At 38.9% G+C, this 20,927-nt stretch overlaps 1 protein-coding gene across 6 annotated transcripts in view; it reads right to left on the bottom strand.

Moving 5' to 3' along the window:
* helz (helicase with zinc finger) overlaps nucleotides 1-20,927 on the bottom strand; it is a 274,742-nt gene that overhangs the window by 188,062 nt on the left and 65,753 nt on the right. For all 6 annotated transcript variants that reach the window (XM_072558865.1, XM_072558869.1, XM_072558867.1 and 3 more), the window contains 6 exons: nucleotides 19,816-19,864; nucleotides 18,635-18,710; nucleotides 13,393-13,591; nucleotides 12,013-12,120; nucleotides 9,935-10,235; nucleotides 5,255-5,522 (listed from right to left, as the gene is read on the bottom strand). In XM_072558865.1, the coding sequence (XP_072414966.1) occupies nucleotides 5,255-5,522; nucleotides 9,935-10,235; nucleotides 12,013-12,120; nucleotides 13,393-13,591; nucleotides 18,635-18,710; nucleotides 19,816-19,864 (1,001 nt within the window). The remainder of the gene's footprint in view (nucleotides 1-5,254; nucleotides 5,523-9,934; nucleotides 10,236-12,012; nucleotides 12,121-13,392; nucleotides 13,592-18,634; nucleotides 18,711-19,815; nucleotides 19,865-20,927) is intronic.

Here is a 20,927-nt window from a genome sequence, read left to right as displayed (position 1 = left end):
TGGGTATATGAATAGGAAGGGTTGGAGGGATATGGGCCAGGTGCTGGAAGGTGGGACTAGATTGGGTTGGGATATCTGGTCGGCATAGACAGGTTGGACCGAAGGGTCTGTTTCCATGCTATACATCTCTATGACTGTATGTGCAAACTCCACAAAGACAGTTGCCTGAGCTGGAACCAAGCCCTGGCACTCAGAGGCAGCAATCCTAACCACTGAACCACTATACCACTGACTAAACATTGTTTTAAATGGCCAGCCTTAACTTCTACACTAAGAAGGCGTCCTATTTCAGGATTCTCTTGAGGTTAACAGGCAGGCTCAGCTGGCAGGCAGTTCAAAAGGCAAATGCAATGTTAGCATTCATTCCAACAAGGCTAGAATGCAAGAGCAGAGATGCACTGCTGAGGATGTATAAGAAATATTGTGGGCAGTTTTGGGCCCAATATCAATGATAGGATGCGTTGGCATTTTGAGTTGAGGGGAGGCTTACAAGAATGATCCCAGGGATGAAGGGCTTGTCATATGAGGAGCAGTTGAGGACCCTGGGTCTGTACTCAATGGAGTTTAGAAAGATGAGGGGGACATCATTGAAACTCACAAAACATGGGGAGGCCTGGATAGAGTGGACATAGAAAAAATGTTTCCACTAGAAGAAACTAGGATCGAGGACAGCCTCAAAGTGACAGGACAACTCTTTAGAACGAGGAGGAATTTCTTCAGTCAGAGGGTAGTGAATCTGTGGAACTCATTGCCACAGAAGACTGTTAAGGTCAAGTCATAGAATGTCTTTAAGACAGAGTTAGATGTGTTTTTGATTAGTAAAGGGATCAAGGGTTACAGGGAAAAGGCAGGAGAATGGATTTGAGAAACAAATCAGACAACTGAATGGTGGAGCTGAATGGTCTAATTCTGCTCCTGTATCTAATGGTCAATCGTGCAGTGAGTCCAAATGCAACCTTGATGTGTTAGAACTGAAGCCTTTTGATAGTTAATTGGTGAATAGGAGAAAACTGTCACAGGTGATTTGGTGATAGAGAAAGCTGTTCAGTTGTGTGTTAACAGGTCCAGATATAAGAAAAGAAAGGGTTGGGATTGAGCATAACATTTAGCATGGGCACAATTGGTACCACTCAGGTCTGAGATTCATAATATCATAGGATCAAACTCTATTTCAGGATCATCGAAATGAGACTGACACTGCAGTACTATCCTGGAGTGATCAGATGATTCTTGTACTAAAATAAAGGATAAGTTTGGGTAGGAACTCTTGTGGTGCAGTGGCTGTGTCCCTCACTTTGTGCTAGGAGACTGATGTCCAAGTCTGACCTACTCTGGAGGTGTGTAATGATATGTCTGAACAGGTTGGTTAAGGTATACAAAACTAGTGGGACAAATACGTCTTGTTCAGCAGTTTAAACCATAAAGGGCTAGTTTTGCCCAATAAAGCAGAGTGGTTAGGAAGAGACAGACCAAAATGAAATCTTAGTTGACAGATGAAACACAAATAAACAGTTGTGGAAGGCAGGCTGACTCCTGTCTACTGTTTTGGTAAATTGATATCTAGCAATGTAGCACAACAGACCAGAATAGTCATATGTTTCTCCTATGCCAATGTTGCAAGTTCTTCAAAAGAGCAAAACAATGTGAAACCAAATCAAAAACATGCATTCTTACTTTTCATGGAGGTGAATTTCTTAGATTTGCCATGTCCTAATATTATTTTATTCTCTCTCATCATGACATTGCTGAGTTTGATGAGCAATCTGGTCTTATATGACCACTGGAAAAGCAAATAGAACTTGCAATTAAAAAGAACCCTTATTCCAGTCTTAGAACATTCTAAAACACTGTTGAGAAGTCAGAAGCAAATACAGCAGTCAAAGCACTGAAGGTTCCACAGTAAATGAGAGACTCATTACATAGTGGTGGAATATGATTGAAGTAAAATTATTGATCAGGATGAGGAGAGCTCTGCTCTTTTCTGAACACAGCAATAGGATCCTTTCCATTTTCCTAAATGGAACTATGGTTTAAGACCCATCCCAAAGATATAGCACAAAACCATAATCATTACTGTACTTTACTATCAGCCAAAATGATGTACATTAGCAGATGATCAAGTAATGCTACAAGAAAATGCATACGTGGTGACTATGAAGCAACAAGATATGGATGCACATTTTGTATTCTGATACTAACTCCTCTAATCAAAGATTTGATAAACAGACATTGGCTAAAACTAACAGAAAAACCAAAGTAAAATATCAAATAAAGCTAAGGTTAAAGTTTTCATTTAATTCACTCATTGCTGCACTCCGTTCCCTCAGACCTTACGATGAATTTATCAAATCTGTCAGAAAGGGGAATGGTGTTGTCACCTGGTATATACTCTTACCTTGCAGAGGCCAAGAGCAATTTTTTTAAGCATTCACTTGTAGGATGTGGGCATCGCTGGCCGACCTGCCCATCCCTAGCCATTTTAATACATCATCTCGCAGTTCTGTCTTAGACCTGTTGCAGAGAAGTTAATGCCAGCTAGAGAAACAGCACCTCATTTTCTGTTTAAGCTCTTACAATCTTCTGGACTTAACATTATGTTCAACAATTCAGACCATAAACTTGCCTTTTGTTCCAAAATGCCTGTGCCCTCCAATCTCTTTCACCCTCTAACTTTCCCTGACTTGCTCATTTTCACACTTCTTTCCACTGCTTTTTTTCCCACAGAAACCCCATCATTTTTCTAACTTTCTCAAATTCCAAAGAACAGTAATATTGGACTTGAAACATCATTTCTCCCTTTCTAAAACTTCTTTTCTGTTGTGAAATATTAAAGTGCTCATGCATAGCAGTAAACAGCAAGGTCAGAAGCAAAAAGTGGAGACAAAATGAAGGCATTTAAAAGTCCTGGAGGATCCTTGGCACAACATATTGGAAAATAAAATGTGTTGTGTCATTCAGGCAGACAGTTTTAGCCAGCGTTAAACACAGCTTCCAGATTTCTGAGTTGCGCTGGTTAATGAGCAGCAGGCCTATGTGGTGCAACATAGATCAGGTCCATACCACAGCCTTTGCTGAGTTATTTCATCTTAACCTTAGCTGTAATATGTGCATTACAGATGGTCTCAGCATTCTTGCTTTAAGTGGGTGAAAGGACTTAAAGAGTAAGGCAAGCAAAGTTGGTCAAGATTGTTGTTACTGTGCCTAATGACCACTATCAAAAATGAGTACGGGGGCAAGAAATACTCAACTGTGACACCTAAGCGGTCAAATATTTTACTAACAGTGAGACTCAGATGAATAGTTATTGGGTGAGGCACCAGAGGACTTTATATCCTTGGAATAATTAGCCAGCAAATCAATACCTGCAGAAAAATAGAGGAAAAAGAGAAGCACTTTACTAAAGCTTACATAGTCTGTCATCAAGTAACTGAACATGTAACATATCAAGTAACCAAGTATTGATACATATTTTTAATCAACCTGCTCCGACGTGTTACAGTACACCTCTGGAGCAGATGAAACTTGAACTGATGCATCCTGGCTCACAGGTAGGGACACTACAACTGGATCATAAGAGCCCTACTGACCAACATGAAAAGGGAAAGCAGCAAAGTAGTTAATTTGTTCTCTTCAAAAATAATTTATATTCTAAATTTAAATAAAGTCAAATATATAGACTTGTGCAAATTTCATGAAAACTCTTTTCAAGCATTATCAAAATCAGGAAAATAGAATTAAAATGATTAGAACTGTCAAAGTGCAAGCCTTTCAATATATGGATGGTGTATTTTTCTTGCAGTGCAAATTAAAACAAGCTCTAGTTTTAAAATAAATTAAGTGGCTATCACATCTTTGCAGTTATGTTAATTATGTTAATTGAAAAAATGCAAGTAAAAGATATTTACATTATATTTGAATTATAGAGGGCGAATCAGTTATTCTATTCCTACTGCTAAATACAACTTTTCTACAAGTGAAAGTGCAAGTGAAACAATCCTAATTTAAACGATCACTGCAGCTGTTCTGACTGTCAACCCAGGGGTTCCCTCAAAATGAAGGCTGGCCCTAACACCCAAAAAATGTAATTCATAGGACCTATGTGATAGATGCACTGTCACCGTGCCTAACTCTTGGATGACAGATCTTATGTGTCATAAGTGCTCCATCTGGTGGAAGAATTGCTGTTACATAATAAAGAAAAACCGTTTCAATATAATAACGTTTTAACCAAACTCTGAAGGAATGTGAACAGATGAAAAATAGTAACTGGTGATTCAAGAAACAGTTCTAAACATTTGTACTGATGGCTTTGATGAACTCCAACGTCAATTGCAAAGATCTTTGTATGGCTTCCAATGTTGACAATAAAAGAGTTGTCAACTTATATTCGGGTATATGAGTACGAAATCTTCAAAACGAAAAAGGGAGTTAAGGAACTGTGTCAATCACACTCCTACCAACCCCTTCCCAGTAGCAAGTACTGAAGTCAATTGCACCACTGTTATTGTCACCCTGACAAAAATAACAGGTCATCAAAAATCAAACTAAATCTGGGTCTTTCTAGTCTCTCTTGTTCACAACACACCTGGTGCAAATCATCAAGCATTGGGGAGATGTTGAGGAAAAAAAAATTAAAAGCTAAGCATAGAGTTAGATAGCATTGAAACAGACCCTTCAGTCCAAATCACCTGCACTAACCAGACATCCTGAACTGATCTAGTCCCATTTGCCAGCATTTGGCCCATAACCCTTTAAATCCTTCCTATTCACGTACCCATCCAGATGTCTTTTAAATGCAGTAATTCTTGTTTGATAAATCTTTGCATAGGTCAATGCTTTAATAATATTTCAGCAGACCGTCACTACGGTGAACAGCTAAGTTCCAAGAAGAAATTTTTTAAATCAAGATCCTCTTCAATAACTGAAACATCCCTGAGCAGGAGCCACTTAGCATCAGTGTCAAATCAGCATTTTTGAAATAAACTGTGGAACAGTTCTGAATTAATTGTAAAGTTGGGGAAAATGAGAAAACACCACTGCAGAAGTTTCTTCAAAGGCTGAAATATAGATGCCCAGAAATAAAACAATTGGCAATAATTTGATTCTGCAGCATAGCAGGAGTTAAGGTTTAAATCCTTTCACCCTGTATACAGGATCCGCTTAGCAAAAGCAAGTCATTTGCAATACATCTATAGAGACAAAAAAAGATTAACACTGTGAAACAATTAAATGTCATTTGCTACATTGTACTCACTTGCTGACTTCTTTATACTGTGCTATTTCCTCAATGTACAGTAAATCATGTAATCGAGACTGATAATTAGATTTGGTCAATGATTTGTCAAGCACAGATTGTGTGAAGAGCTGGTCTGCAGACAACGGAATCTGGTACCGGGTCAAGAGACTTTTCTCCAAGTCAGTAGTTTCATTTGGCTCAAACTCTACAATTGTTTTACAAGTGGAATCCCATCGTTTAGCTGTGGTGAGAAGTTGCTGCCTTGCTTGCATCAGGTGTTCTAAATCTGTAAATTAAATTTATAATCAGTATTTGCTTTTAACTAAAAAATTGTTTCTACATCTCTGTATCATCTTCTTAGCCTCTGGAAACATGAGAAGTTAAATTAACAGAAACTAAAGAAGCACACAGATTAAACCAGAGCAGTAGGTGTTGACTTCCAGCTAGATTCAGTCAGCACAGAGCCAGCTACCTGTCTGCTCTCCAGCAACTGGGAGTAAGCTCAGTAATACCAAGTTAAACCAGCAAAGCATTCGTGACAAGCAATTATATTCAATCAGGTTTACATTACAAGGCATCTTTATTGTAGTTTCATGGCAAGGGAGTAAACATTGAATGGTTGAATACCTGTACTTCCTCATGTCCTGAGTGACTTTGATGTGCATGCCTATAGATGCCTGAAGGCAGTAGGACAGACAGATAAAGGCAGTTAAGATAGGCAGCACAGTGACACAATGTGGCTTATGCACTCTACCCATGCCTGCATAGGTTTCTGCCAAGTGCTCCGGTTCCCTACCACAGTCCAAAGTAATGCCGTTTAGGTGGATTGGCCATAATAAATTACCACATACTGTCCAAGAATGTGTGTTATTTGGATTAACCATGGCAAATGCAGACTTGTGGGGATAGGGTGGTCTGGGTGGGATGCGTTTCAGTGGGTCAGTGCAGATGCGATAGCTCAAAGAGCCTCAAACTGCAGGGTAAGGTTTGATGATTTTATGACATATGGGTTACTTGCCTTTACGAGTCAAAGCTTGAATACAAGAGCAAAGAGGTTGTGTTGGAGCTGGATACAATGTTAATTAGGCTACAGCTGGAGTACTGTCTGCTGTTCTGGTTGCCACAGTATAGGAAGGATGTGATTGCACAGGAGATTCATCAGAATATTGCCTTGGTTGAAGTGGTTCAGCTATGAAGATAGACGACCTAAGCTTGGGTTGTTTTCCTTGCAGCAGAGAAGGGTGAGGGACAACCTGATTGAGATGGATAAGAAAAAACACTTCTCCTTAGAAGAGAAGTCAATAACCAGAGGGCACAGTTTTAAGCTAAGAAGCATAAGGTTGAGAGCAGATTGAAGGAAACATTTTTACATCTGGAGGGTGGTGGGCAACTAAAACTTATTGCCTAAAGGAATGGTAGAGGCAGGAAGCATCAAGACATTTAAATCGTATTTAGATGAACACCAGAAATGTCATATCATACAAAACTACAGGTCAATTGCTGAAAAATGGGTTTGGAATAGATAGATGCTTGATGGCGGGCATGGCCACGTGATGGGCCAAAGGGCCTTTTGCAATGCTGTAAAAGACTATGGCTCACTCACTTCCCTTTTCGGAACACTGGAACTGCTTGATGAGAAAGCACCAAGGTCCATCACTTCCATCTATCAGCAGCCTGGTAGTTGGCTTGACATAATGATAATGGAGATGTTTACTCAATCGCAGCAATCAACCTCTATTAATTGGTCTACAACAGACCCAGATATATGGCCTACAAAACCCCAGTGATAAAAAATTGAGAATCACAGACATGCAGTTGAAATATTCAAACCAAGTTCGTTGTTTTTTACTGCCTAAAATTACTCTAGCACTGTCAGAAAGTTTTATTATGTGAAAGGAATCTAATTTGCATTTTAATGAACCAATACTGTCTGCTTCCACACCACTAGCTGTTAGAAATATCTCTGGAGATTGGGCCCAAATTTACCTTGCTAAAAAAAAGACTGTGGTTTTACAATACAGACTATGGCTCTGCAGTTCTGTTGCTTTAGATAAGGTGAAACAGGTCATCACGCTCCACAGTATCAATTTTGAATCAAAGAAACAGAATTATGTAACCTCACGGCTTCTTCTCCCAGTGACAACAGTAAAGGTTCAATGAAAGGTACATGCTGAGAAGCACCTTCAATGAGCTGATGAATCCAGAACATGGTTTCAGTCAGTTAGGAGTGAAATTTGGGCTTCTCTACCTCAGAAAATGCTCAGTCATAGAGTTTATATAAGGCTAATATCAAAAGATTTTTGTACTTCATACATTCTCAAAATCAACATCACAGGTTGATCTAGTAAGTGGACCCCACTTTGCCTCTGCTCCAGATACCATGTTGTTTTCACTAGCCTGTATTAAAAATAGTAAATGATTAGGACACCCAGGGATTGTAACAGAAAACCATTATGCAGTACACGAACTGTCAGACAGATCACTAGAGATCAAATGATTTTATTTTTTCTATAAAGCAGTGAATCCACACTCCATAAAGCCTGGATTCAGTCTCTAAAACACTGGGCATCTAAATAAAAGAGATGAACAAGGAATATAAAGCTGTTACAATTTACAGTCAGTCCTAGATATTCTTCCCAGCTCAAAGTCACTGGCCTATTTAATGATTGCCTAATATTAAACATTAACATACCAAATGGATGTATTGTTCCCTCGGTTAAATGTAGCAACTACTGGAAATTTGCGGGTGTTCCTACCTGTTCAATTATCACATCATTGCACCACTATTTGGGGGGGGTTGCAGTGAACCAATCGGTTGCTGGGTGTGCTATATTACAACAACGACCAATTTCAAAAGTACTTCATAGGCTGAGAAAGGCAATATATAAATTTAAATCTTTCTTGAATTTTCAAAAGGTAGATTTACATTTTGATATATTAAGGCTAAAATTCAAGTCACAAATTGGTTTATTCTGCAACTGTTTAAGGGAATGAATTGGAAAGATCTGTAGTAATTTTAATTCCATTTCAACTTAACTCTGCATTATTTCCGGCATTAATCACTGGTACACTGTTCCTGTGAGTGGATTAAACAGTGACTTTGCTGAATCCTTCTCTTAATTGACCAAGGGGAATAAACAAATAGACTAACAACCTATGGACCATGTTCCTCATCCCACCAAGAACTGATAACCTTGCTATCCTTTCCTCCTGGTGATCTGGAAGTTAGTTGTTCATTTCCAACTTTGTCCTGGTCAACGTGTTAATTGGAGCTCTACTGACAAAGTCAACTGCTACAACATTAAAGCATCGGCTCCATGCAATCAGACTAGACTGATGCACCAATTAATTCAGCATCTCCAAGCTTTTCAGATATTTACAGTATACCATTGATAGTTTAGGATGTCTTGTCAATGGTTAGCTGATGAACTTTCATTGATTTTTATTAACACGTGTCCTAATTTTAAGCTTAGCGGCTCCAATATGTCTTTGTCACATTATTTAAACCCTCAATTACTTGTTAGTAATAGTTGTAATATAAAATCACAAGTAGTAATTCCCATGCTAAGATGGCCAAAAATCTCAAACTACAACAAAAAAGTGTCTCACTTTTCTCATCAATGCAAAAATAACAGTGACTTAAACTGCAATATTTCTTCTATTTTCTTTCCATCTTTCAAATTTTATCACTTTTTAAAATCAGAGTTTTGGTCACCTTGCCACTTCTATTAAGTACATTTGGATGTTTATTTCATCCAAAGTACTTGAGAGATACAAGCTGTTGATATGATAGCATGATAGTACAATGTCTGAAGGACAGAAATCAGACAGTAGAGGAAATGAATATTTCTGGTTTCTTGAGATAGTTAATGTCACACCCCAAGAATCTTTAGAGTCCCCTTCATTCTCTACGTGCATTGACAGTTAATACATGAATAAAGGAAATCATATCCAAGACTAAGAGCGTTGGATTCTTGGGCACTACAGGAATAACAGGATAAGGAAAGTGGATGTTGATGTTTAGCCATCAACTGAATGAATGGTGAAGCAGGCTCAAGGGCATACAGCAATCATAATAAGTGGGATCCATCAAACATTCAAACCACCTGCAACATATTTACATTTTTTATAGAGTGAAAAGCCACAGCTGCTTATAAGGGACTATTATTTAATTTTGGAACATAGGAACAGGAGTAGGTCATTTCAGCTTTCAATGAGATTTGGCATTCAATGAGATCGTGACTCATTTGAAAGATCTCAATACAATGAATATTGTTTTAACCTCAATTTAAAATTAACAGTTGATCTAGCATCAATTGCCATTTGCACAAGAGTGTTCCAAATTTTGAACATCCTTGGTATGTATGAGTGCCGCCTAATTTCACTTCTGATCGCTCGGGCGTGAATTTCTATGTATTGCCCTACTCCAAAACTTTCACAATTATATCTTCTGAAGGGAAAATTGTTAGGATTGTTAATCACCAATTTTTCTCTCATGTCTGTTTGTCTATTAACTATTGACATCCTTTTTTTGCCTTTAATTAACTTTCTTAGCAGACCTCCTTCACCATGGCACAAATAAAACTGTCAAAGGAGATTTCTGGGCCCTTTAGATTCTTCAATACGTCTTGGCATTGCCAATACTGAAAGCAAACAGCAAGCTTTCTATGCACACAGCAAAAATGATCTAATACAGACCTTCTATTGAAGCAGCATCCACCATAATCCTTTGCATCAGGACTGGCTCAGATCCAAAGTCAAAAACTACAGTTTGACGAAAAGTTCCAAATATTTCTGTATTGAATTGTACACTGACTCGATAGATACAATGGTCCATTCCATTCTGAGTCATCTTCCCTCCTCCAAGCCACTCCTGACAGTTCTCAGGTACATCTTGTACCACTTGGGTGTTGAGGTCGCCAACAGAAACAGTCATAATAGAAAAATGAGGACGATGAGCATCGTAGAGCAAAGCTATTCGATACAGCAAACGTGCAGGCTGAAGAGAGAAAAAAAATGAACCCAACATTAATTCCAAAAGCTGCATTATATATCACCTGAATTGATCACCTGTTCTATCTCCTTTAAAATGCCTGTAACTTCTTTCTCAGTGCTTCCAAACTAACTAATGACAGCATACATTATGACAGCAATGGGATCTCACTTTTTAACTGGATTCGCCAGTTCCATTTCTGGACACCCAAATACACAGAATCAGTCTGCAGGAATTAGATTGGGTAGATGCCAAGATACATTTTCTTGACCAACAAAAGTAAAAGGTGGGGTCACAAAATATTATAAGTTATACTAAGACAAGAAGTTAATTCACTCATAGGGTTGCAAGAACCATTGGAACACCCTACCCCAAATGGTGGTGGATGTGCCATTGCTGAATACCTATAAAGGTGGGGATGACAGATCTTATTTGGTCTCTCAGAATACTTAGGGATATGAGAGCAGACAGGAAAGGGAGAGGAGGAAGAGAAATTTCTTCAGTCAGAAGGTGGTGAATCAGTGGGACTAATTTCCACAGAAGGATGTGGAGTCCAAGACATTGACTGCCTTTAAGACAGACAGATAGGTTCTTGATTAGTAAGTAGATCAAAGGTTACAATGAGAAAGCAGATGAATGGGATTGAGAAACATATTAGCCCCTAACTGAATGGCAGAGTAGAACTGATGGGCCAAATGGCCTAATTCTGGTCTTATATCTAATAACCTAAGATCAGTTAATGACCGTTCTTTCTCCTAATTGAGTTCTTGATTTCCTCAGGGAACTGTTCTTAGCCCAGACATCTCCAGCTGTTTTAGCGGCCTAACCTCTGCCATCACGTGAGGAGTCAGACTTGTTACTAATAGATCCATATACGTTAGCCTCGTGATTTGAATTATTAGTCTAGTGACATTACACCATGCCACAGAACCCCTTGGCTTACACTGTACTTTAGAATGATCTCATCGTCATACAAAACCAATTTATTGGCAGTCAGTACTGTACGCAGAAAACCACCAGCATAATACCAGTTACTTGATCAAACACTGCAAAGTAATTTAACAGTTTGCCTTCTATGTGTATTGCTGTCTGACGTTAATACGAGCCACATTTCTTCAAATTACATGCAAGATTTTACATGGCTGCTGGTCCAACCAGTTTAACTTTTTTTTTTATAATGCACTAATGAAAATAATCTGCACATTTCATTATAAGTAAAACTAGCAGTGATCCCATTAATCTAGTTTAAGTATCCCTCAATTTAAAAAAAATCTAACTTTCATGGATTAGTTTGAGGAATAGATTTCTGGGCTAGTTTAGAAGCTGAACACTTTGAATTACAGAGGGGGCTCATGCTTCAATTGGACATACACCAAGTAAAATGAACCACTCACAGGAAGCTTTTGCAGCCGAATATAGGGCAGGCTTGAATAAAAGTTATAATTCACAGATATTTATGTATTTCTTGACAAACTAAATACTGACAAATTTAAAGTATGACAACTCCAAAGTACAGAGATTTAAATGACACATGGAGTTTCCCATGATACCAATATAACTCAAGACTTCCAAACCCTCAACTACTTTGTTTTTGGGTGCACTTGTGCAAGTGTGCATGAGATCTAACATTGCTGTTACTCCCCTTTCTCACTGGAAATTCTTGGTACAAATGCATGAGAGGATAGATACAGTATTTGCTGAGGTTAGATTTGAGAGTGTAATACATTAAAGGCTTCCAAGTATATTATATCAACAAACTTCAAAATGAATCTACAATACTAACCTTACAATGGAGTACAAAGGTCCATGCTTGACTAGATTTCTTGGTTGTCACCGTTATTGACAATTCTGGGCTATGTTCCACTGTTACTCCATCCACAGACTCGCTAAGCTTGAAAAACACAAAACAAATCCACCCTAGCAAATCAATATGTTTAAGGAAAATAGTGAACACAAATCAAATGAACTTCAATTAGTAAGGGCTTTTTTTCCCCCTCTCTAAAGGTTGAATGAATATAATATGACTTCAATTTCTCTCATCGTTGTCTACCAATCCACAATTATCTATCCAAAACATTGCTTTTGTGGAATTTGTTATGTTGCAAATTCAGCTTCCCTTTGTCCAAAACTATCAACACGTGATTGGGTACAATTGGATACATTCAGCCTTGAGTACTTCAAGCAAATGTGCATTCAAAAGCAAATATTCACAGTGCACCAACACATAATTAGAATGTGGAGCGTGACACAACTTTAGGATCCTCAAAACAACACTGATCTCTCAACTGTGACAATCTGTACTTTTAAGACTGATTTGTTTTGTCCTGGTTCTCTTGAAAGGTGTGTTGTAAACATTGTGCTGTGGTATCTGCTTCATGGAAAGTACATAGCTTTGGTTTTTTTTTTAAGTAGACAAAATAAGCCTGAGTGGGCGGAGTCAGGCTCACACAGACCCAGGGTTTTAGCTTTTCTTTCAGTTGTTGAAATTGGAGTTTTGGAGTTGAAGCTGCTGGATACAGTGTTCTCTCACTCTCTGCTGTCACAAAAACTTTAATGCTCTCTGCTGCTGGATTAATTCTGCCAGTGGTATGGAGGAGATAGCAAATAAGGGAAATCTGTTTTGCTGAATTTGCCTTTGCAAAGGGTGTGCTAATGGAAAGCTGATATATTGGAACAGTTGATAAGTAGCAGTTAAATAACATATTATTTTGCTTTGTATTTCAATAGAGCTATAGTTATGCTAATCCTTCTTTTGTTTGTATTTTAACTGTGGTATAAGAATAAAGAATGCTTTGCATGAAGCTTAGTATTTTGACCAATCGAATCACATCTAGAATACAGCACCTTACACTTGCCTTTAAAAAAAGGTAAAAGTTGGAGTCTAGACAATCTCCTTTATACTTTTTGAGTGCGTTTGGTCTGGTCCATAACACAACCTCTCATCACCAAAACAGATTTACTGGCAATCTATCACAATGAAGTTTGGCACAGACTGCCCTGCACAAACCTTCAGGTTAGCTCCAAATCAACAGCGACTAACTATACCGAAAAGTAATAAATTAGCTATGCATTAACTAATGACTGGACACTTGAAAATGTGAAAGACATATAATGCAAGTTTCTTCTCTCTTAATTAACATGCCAAATTAAGTGATTCACATACCACTTTTTCTGGAGATAAAGAATTCATCCATTTTTCAATTAGCGTTTCCATATAATTCCCAATAGATTGTTTATTTTCTTTCTGCTGTTTCAAGCGCATCAACCGTGAAGAGTAGCGTTTCTGCCATTCTGTCAACTCTTTCTGCGAGTGTGCAGATGTACATTGAGCACCATATCTACATATTTTCTGCTCTATAAACCTGAAGCAAAACAAAAATACAAAAATACTTAACTTAACAGGAGGCAGTAAATCTCCCATTTTAAGGTTCTATCATTTGTTGCTTGGAAACTTCCCGATTTAACAATGAAAGCAATAATGCACAATTGTTGCAAATCATTTACTGAAAATTTACTTCGTTTTATTTATGTGGCTGGGAAGTGTTCGTCATTTGATGACAAGGTTGCCCATCCATTCCAATAGCTTCAGCTGATGCAGCATGTGTGACTGTAATGCCACCTAGAACCATTATCCCAAGGCAGAAGTTCAGTGTATGGGTGATGGCCTAAATTTAATGGATCTAGTCATAAATCCGGCTGTTCTTCATACTTCACTTTAGGGGCCAGTGGACAATTCTTCCGTGGTCTGTCCTCAAACAGTCAATGGTCAACTCAATCTTCTATGGAACTTAACCACATGATCAGTCACTAGGTTGTAAGTGGTGTTTGCAATCAACTAGGACGGATGTTTATAGGGCATGTAATATGTTCCAGTATGCACAGGATTTCAGATATCATGAACACCCAAGCCAGATTGAGCAGTACTCTGCTGCTGGACAGACCAGAGTTACTGAAGCAGGGTCCATACAAATTCATTCTTGTCTTAATCTTGGTTTAGGTAATCTGAACATATTGCTGGTAGGCCAACATATGATCAAGAGTAATGATTACATAACCTACAGTATGGGAACAGGCCCTTCGGCCCAATAAGTACCCACCAACCCTCTGAAGAGTAACCCACTCAGACCAATTCCCCTATGTTTACTCTGAACATTATGGACAATTTAGCACAGCCAATTCACTGACCTGCACATCTTTGGATTGTGGGAGGAAACTGGAGCACCCAGTGGAAACCCACACAAATACGGGGAGAATATGCAAACTCCACACAGCCAATTGCCCAACGCGGGAATTGAACCCAGGTCCCTGGTGCTGTGAGGCAGCAGTGATAACCACTGAACCACCGTGCCACCCCAGTAATGTCGAGGAAGATTTGATGTTATGTTATGGATGAGGGGTTAATCATGGAATGGATGATGATGTGCTTCCTTGACCTTCAAGTTGTTCAGGGAAAATGTTAAAGCAACAATACTAACAAAGTTTAGTTGAAGCCTCTATTTTCTGAAGTAGACTTTCAGATCTTTACTGAGTTTTTTCTCAATGTTGTGAAGTTCTTAAGGCTGGGCTACCAAGTCATCAGTATGACAGATTAAAGTCATGCTGAGGTTCTACGGGACATTAGCGAGGCGTCTCTGGAATACTATATCCAGTTCTGGTTGCCCAGTTAAAGGAAGGATATTATTAAGCTGGAGAGTGTTCAGAAGAGATTTACCAGGACGTTGCCAGATTTGGAAGGTTTGAGTTATCAAGAAAGGCTGGATAGGCTGGGACACTTTTTTACTGGAGTGTAGGAGGTTAAGAGGTGATCTTACAGAGGTTTATAAAATCATGAAAGGTATATTAATGGTAGGTATCTTTGCCCTAGGATGGTGGATTTCAAGACTAGGTAGTGCATTTTTAAGGTGAGAAGAGAGAGATTTAAAAAAGACAAGGGGCAATTTTTTTTAAACACAGAGGGTGGAATGAATGTCCTGGGGGAGTTGTGGATGTAGGCACAGTTACAACATTGAAAAGATATTTGGATAACTGCATGAATTGGAAAGATTTGGAGGGATATGGGCCAGCAGCAGGGCAGGTTTGGGATCATATTTGACATGGACTGGTTGGACTGAGGGGACTGTTTCGTGCAGTATGACTCCATTAGAGCTATGGGTCTGAGAGAAAGAAATCTTACTAGTATACGTGCTGAAGCCAAGTGGTGAGGGCTGAAGCCAAGTGGTGAGGACTGAAGCCCAGAGGAACTTGTTGTTGGCTATGCATGCATGCATAGCTGATTTGATCTCCAGGCTGCACATGGGACTGTTAATTGTTGATCCTAGATTTGATTAGTTGGTTTTCACACAGCAGATGATTTTGAAAAGTGTTAACAGTAAGCCTGTGTGCTTTTCTGTCATAAGAAAAACTGCCTGCTTGGTTGGCCAGGTGGGAGGTGAAGAACACCTCCAGGTGGAGGCGGGCGGCACGGTGGCACAGTGGTTAGCACTGCTGTCTCACAGCGCCAAAGACCCGGGCTCAATTCCCGCCTCAGGTGACCGTCTGTGTGGAGTTTGCACATTCTCCCAGTGTCTGCGTGGGTTTCCTCCGGGTGCTCCGGTTTCCTCCCACAGTCCAAAGATGTGCAGGTCAGGTGAACTGGCCATGCTAAATTGCCCGTAGTATTAGGTAAGGGGTAAATGTAGGGGTATGGGTGGGTTACGCTTTGGCGGGTCGGTGTGGACTTGTTGGGACGAAGGGCCTGTTTCCACACTGTAATGTAATCTAATCTGTAAAAGAAAAACAGTGCTTATATTATCCTATTTGAAAGTTGTTTTTTTTTTCCCCACAAATGAGACAAGTGGATTTTGGTCAATCTTTTAAGGTTAAGTTTAGACAGGTCAAAAGTCGTTTGGATAGTGACTCAAGTGCATTGCATCCAAGACGACATATCATCGCAGTCAAGTGCCTAGGTGGAAATAGATAACGTTGATAATATTGATAATGGTTGGGTTTATGACAAGTAGAGTGAACACTTTAAAGCAATTGGTTCAGTTTTAACTTCAGAACCAAGATTCTAGTTCAGAAAAACCCAGAATTCAGTACAGAAGGCATAATAGTTTCTGATCGCTGGGGTACCAAAATTTCTTTTTAATAGTTTAGTTCAAGGGAACTGGTCACTCGGCAGAAGTAGCTTCTAGTCTGTGAAGCTTTATAGCTCAGAGTATTTGGATAGAAATCTTCAAACTGTTAGAACTGAGAACATTTAGAGAATTAGAAATATAAAAAGGTTCACGAACGGGACTCTGAAAGGAATTGCAACATGTTTTGAGAATAAAGAGGGATTGAGTCTCGAAAGGGGCTGACATTGGTGAAAATATTGAAAATTTGCATGTTTGTGTCAAGACCTTTTTATCTGTACTACATAGTTAGGTTTGTTTTTTTGTGTCTTAAACTTATACTCGGTTTTAAAGAACATCAGTAGCCTTGTGAGTCTATGCTTCAGTGACTAACTACCAAGTTGACTAACTGCAAAAATTAAACGTATAGTCTATCAAACTATGTTTCATTCTGGAATCTGAATTATCCAGTATTACCATGAGCAATGTTTATAACAGAAAGCATTGTTGCTTTCAGAATGGGATTCAGTTTGTTAAACAGGAAGCACTCCAAGACCTTGCATATTATTGAGACCAGGGTGAACGGCAGAAGCTGCATGACTTGTTCAGTGGCCTTCCTGGATTGTCAAAGACCACTAACTTGAATTGGTGCCAGATATTTGGAATGGAGCCTGAACAACTGATATTGTTAAATAGTTTTGCTCGGTACTTCATTCCTGTGAACTAATGTTCTTCAAGAATTCTGATTGAATTCCATCAACTCATATTTTTGCCTGACTTAATTGCCAGCAAGGCACTGTCCACTTTCTCTTACTTGTAAGGACTTGATGTGTCTGTCTGTTCTTGGGAAGTCTTCAGAGACTGTATGAGGGCTGTTTTTACCATTTATCTACCATTCCTGTAGATAATCAATGATATTACGAGTTGCAAATTATCAGTCTCAATTCTGGAGTGCTGGTGTGATTGTTGTCTATATATGTTTTGAAATAGAACATAGAACATTACAGCGCAGTACAGGCCCTTTAGCCCTCAATGTTGCATGGACCTGTGAAACCAACCTGATGCCCATCTAACCTACACTATTCCATTTTCATCCATATGTTTATCCAATGACCATTTAAATGCCCTTAAAGTTGATGAGTCCACTATTGTTGCAGGTTGGGCATTTCATGCCCTGACTACAGAGTAAAGAATCACCCTCTGAAATCTGTCCTACATCTATCACTCCTCAATTTAAAGCTATGCCCTCTCGTGCTAGCCACCACCAAACAAGGAAAAAGGCTCCCACTGTCCACCCTACCTAATCGTCTGATCATCTTGTATGTCTCTATTAAATGACCTCTCAACCTCCTTCTCTCTAACGAAAACAGCCTCAAGTCCCTCAGCCTTTCCTCATTAAGACCTTCCCTCCATACCAGGCAACATCCTGGTAAATCTCCTTCACACCCTTTCCAGTGCCTCCAAATCCTTCCTATAATGTAGTGACCAGAACTGTACACAATATTCCAAATGTGGCCACACCAGAGTTTTGTACAGTTGCAACATGACCTCGTGGCTCCGAAACTTAATCCCTCTACCAATAAAACCTAACACACTGTATGCCTTCTTAACTAACCTATCAACCTGGGTGGCAACTTTCAGGGATCCATGCATGTGGACACATATCTCTCTCTGCTCATCCACAATACCAAGAATCTTACCATCAATCCAGTACTCTGCATTCCTCTTGCTCCTTCCAAAGTGAATCACCTCACACTTGTCCGCATTAAACTCCATTTGCCACCTCTCAGCCCAGCTCTGCAGCTCACCTCTGTCCCTCTGTAACCTCCAATATCCTTCTACACTGTCCACAACTCCACCAACTTTAGTGTCATCCGTAAATGTACTCACCCATCCTTCTACGCCCTCATCCAGGTCATTTATAAAAGTGACAAACAGCCGTGGCCCCAAAACAGATCCTTAGGGTACACCACTAGTAACTGAACTCCAGGATGAACACTGCCCATCAACCACCAACCTCGGTCTTCTTACAAATTGGCGTTAGTTCTCTGGCCCTATCCTCAATTCCTTTAACCTCTCAGAATGTTATATCAGAAAACGTGGAATTCTGTCATGCTGCTCATCTTGTAGCTCAGCAAACAATGAAATATGAACATACAGATGTTCACTTCCAGACAAGTAAGAGAATGCCCAAATGCACAAAGTACAAGAAATTCGTCATTTGAGACAGACGAGAAGCAACAAAAACGCTGTATCAAACGTTAATCCAATGAGAAAGCAAGAGGTTATTTAATTAAATAGCAGATTGTTTACCTTTTACATAATGTGTACTCTTCACTACAGGTGACACCTCGGGGAGGAGGCCGAAACTGCCATCCATCTTCAGAATCTGCACCAATCATTTGAAAACATTTTAAAGATTGTTCTTTAAAAAGCTTTTCTATTTTCCGACAGTATTTTTAGATCAAATGGTCACCTTGCAATAGCAACAGTTAACTGCCTGTCTACATTCGGTTGAATTTGGAATGACAAAGGACACTCAAGCCTACACAGCTTGCTCGAACAACAGTGATCAGCCTGAATCAAAACTCATCAGATATCCAGCAAGAAAACAAGAAATTTAATATAAAATTTTAAAAATATTTTAACGTGGCCTGCCAATGTAAAAGTAAAATAAAATAACTTCTGAGACAGATTATTCAGAAGCCTGACTTACAGTTTTCCAGATGATAGTCCAAGAGCCCAAAATGTATCCTATTTTATTGATTATTTGTCCTTTAACAGTCAGTCCTTTCTTTTCACAATCACAGCGATAATTGAAAAAGTAAAAATTTTTGGACAATATATATTCACACAGTTTTCCCTTCTTATCTAAAAGAATCATCTTTCAAAGCTATAATGTTCCAAAAGGCCCATAGGCAGATCGTCGATGGGAGCATTCCACGTGCCATAGGTCAATTATTTTTAATACAGTTTATGGTCATGGCGGACATGACAGAACTTGATGCTGTACCAAACAAAACACCAACCCATGCACTTCTTTATTTGGCTCCCTGGATAGTATTCAGGAGCAGGAACACTGATATTGTATTCTAATAGCCAATCTGGCTAAAAAGTCCAAACCAAATATATTAGGAATGAAACCTGGCAGCTTTTGGGCTGCATGGTTTAAAGTGCCAGCAGACTAAGCCTTTACTCACAGGGCTATTGGGAGAGACTATTTAAAATTGTTTTCAAGGAGTTGGATGAATATGTTCAGTCAGTCCCTAACTGCCTCCAACAAAACGTCGAATGAAATGTTGTCCTCAAACAAAGGGCATCTAGTTTGAAACAGTTCAACTTTCTTGCCCACTGTAATTCAGTGATTCTGAAACATTTCAGAACTTCTTCAGGACACAAGATGCTTTATAAAAGTTTGTTTACAGGTATATTAACTACGCTGGACAACAAATAACTTAATTCAATAAACACTACAGACTTATTTTGTGAATTACCTTCTTCTGTGCCTTCCAAATATGTGGACATCAGTTTGTTGCTGGTTATCTGCAACAAAAATAGAAAGCAGACAATACACATGAGTAGAACAGAACAATTCTCAATTCAGAGAGCAGTTAGGAAATTTGGGTTGACATCAGAATGAATCACTGAGGAGGAAAAAACATACAACTAACAAGGTCTCTATTCTTGACTGCCATTCAGCAATCCTTGCTAAAGAGCACCTTCAAGAATACAGGATGAAAAGTTAAATTTTAAAAACCTTCCAGAAGAGAAAAACAATTTGAATTAATGAATAAGAATGAGCACGACTGGTAGATTTAAAAAAAAATGTTCTGTATCTTAAAAAGATACAGCTAAGTGAAAGACAGAAGAGAGAGTAAAACTATATTAAAACATGTAACAATGATTAGATGCCGCCAAATTTGGCTATGTACATTAAAGTAGTTGATAAGTAAGTAGGAGAGAAGAGATCCTTTTTGGACTCCTGAAGTGATGGACGTTGAAAAGAAAAGTAGGCAATCGCTAATCAAATACTCATTTTCAAATACATTTAAGTTTAAGTTTAAGTTACATTTAAGTTGAAAACAAAGATTTTGGGCCCCACATGTTAGGAAAGACATTTTGGCCTTTGAGGCAGTGTAACGTAGGTTTACAAGAATGAGACCTGAACATCAGAGTTTAAGTTATGAGGAGAGATATATAAATAGCAATATATAAATTAGGCCTGTTTTCTCTAGAATTTAAAAGCTTAAAGGATTATTTGATTGGAATCTTCATGATATTAACGGGGAAAGGACAGTGGACATATGGATAAACTCTTGTGCGATTCTAGAGCTCGGGGACATGGTCTGGGAATTCGGACCAGACCATTCAGAAGAGATGTTAGGAAGCACTTCTACACACACAGGGTTAGAAGTCTCTCCTACAAATGGCAGTGGATGCAGGATCAGTTTTTATTTTTAAATGTGAGACTGATAATGTTTTGTGAAGCAAAGGGTATAAAGGAATATTGGCCAAAGGCAGGCACATAAAGTTAGGCCACAGATCAGTCACGATCTCACTGAAAGGTAGAACAGGCTTAATGGTTGAATGATCTAATGTACAGTTT

This window comes from Chiloscyllium punctatum, chromosome 39, assembly GCF_047496795.1.
Source record: "Chiloscyllium punctatum isolate Juve2018m chromosome 39, sChiPun1.3, whole genome shotgun sequence".
Lineage (NCBI taxonomy): Eukaryota > Metazoa > Chordata > Chondrichthyes > Orectolobiformes > Hemiscylliidae > Chiloscyllium > Chiloscyllium punctatum.
This window is presented reverse-complemented; position numbering and strand designations above follow the sequence as displayed.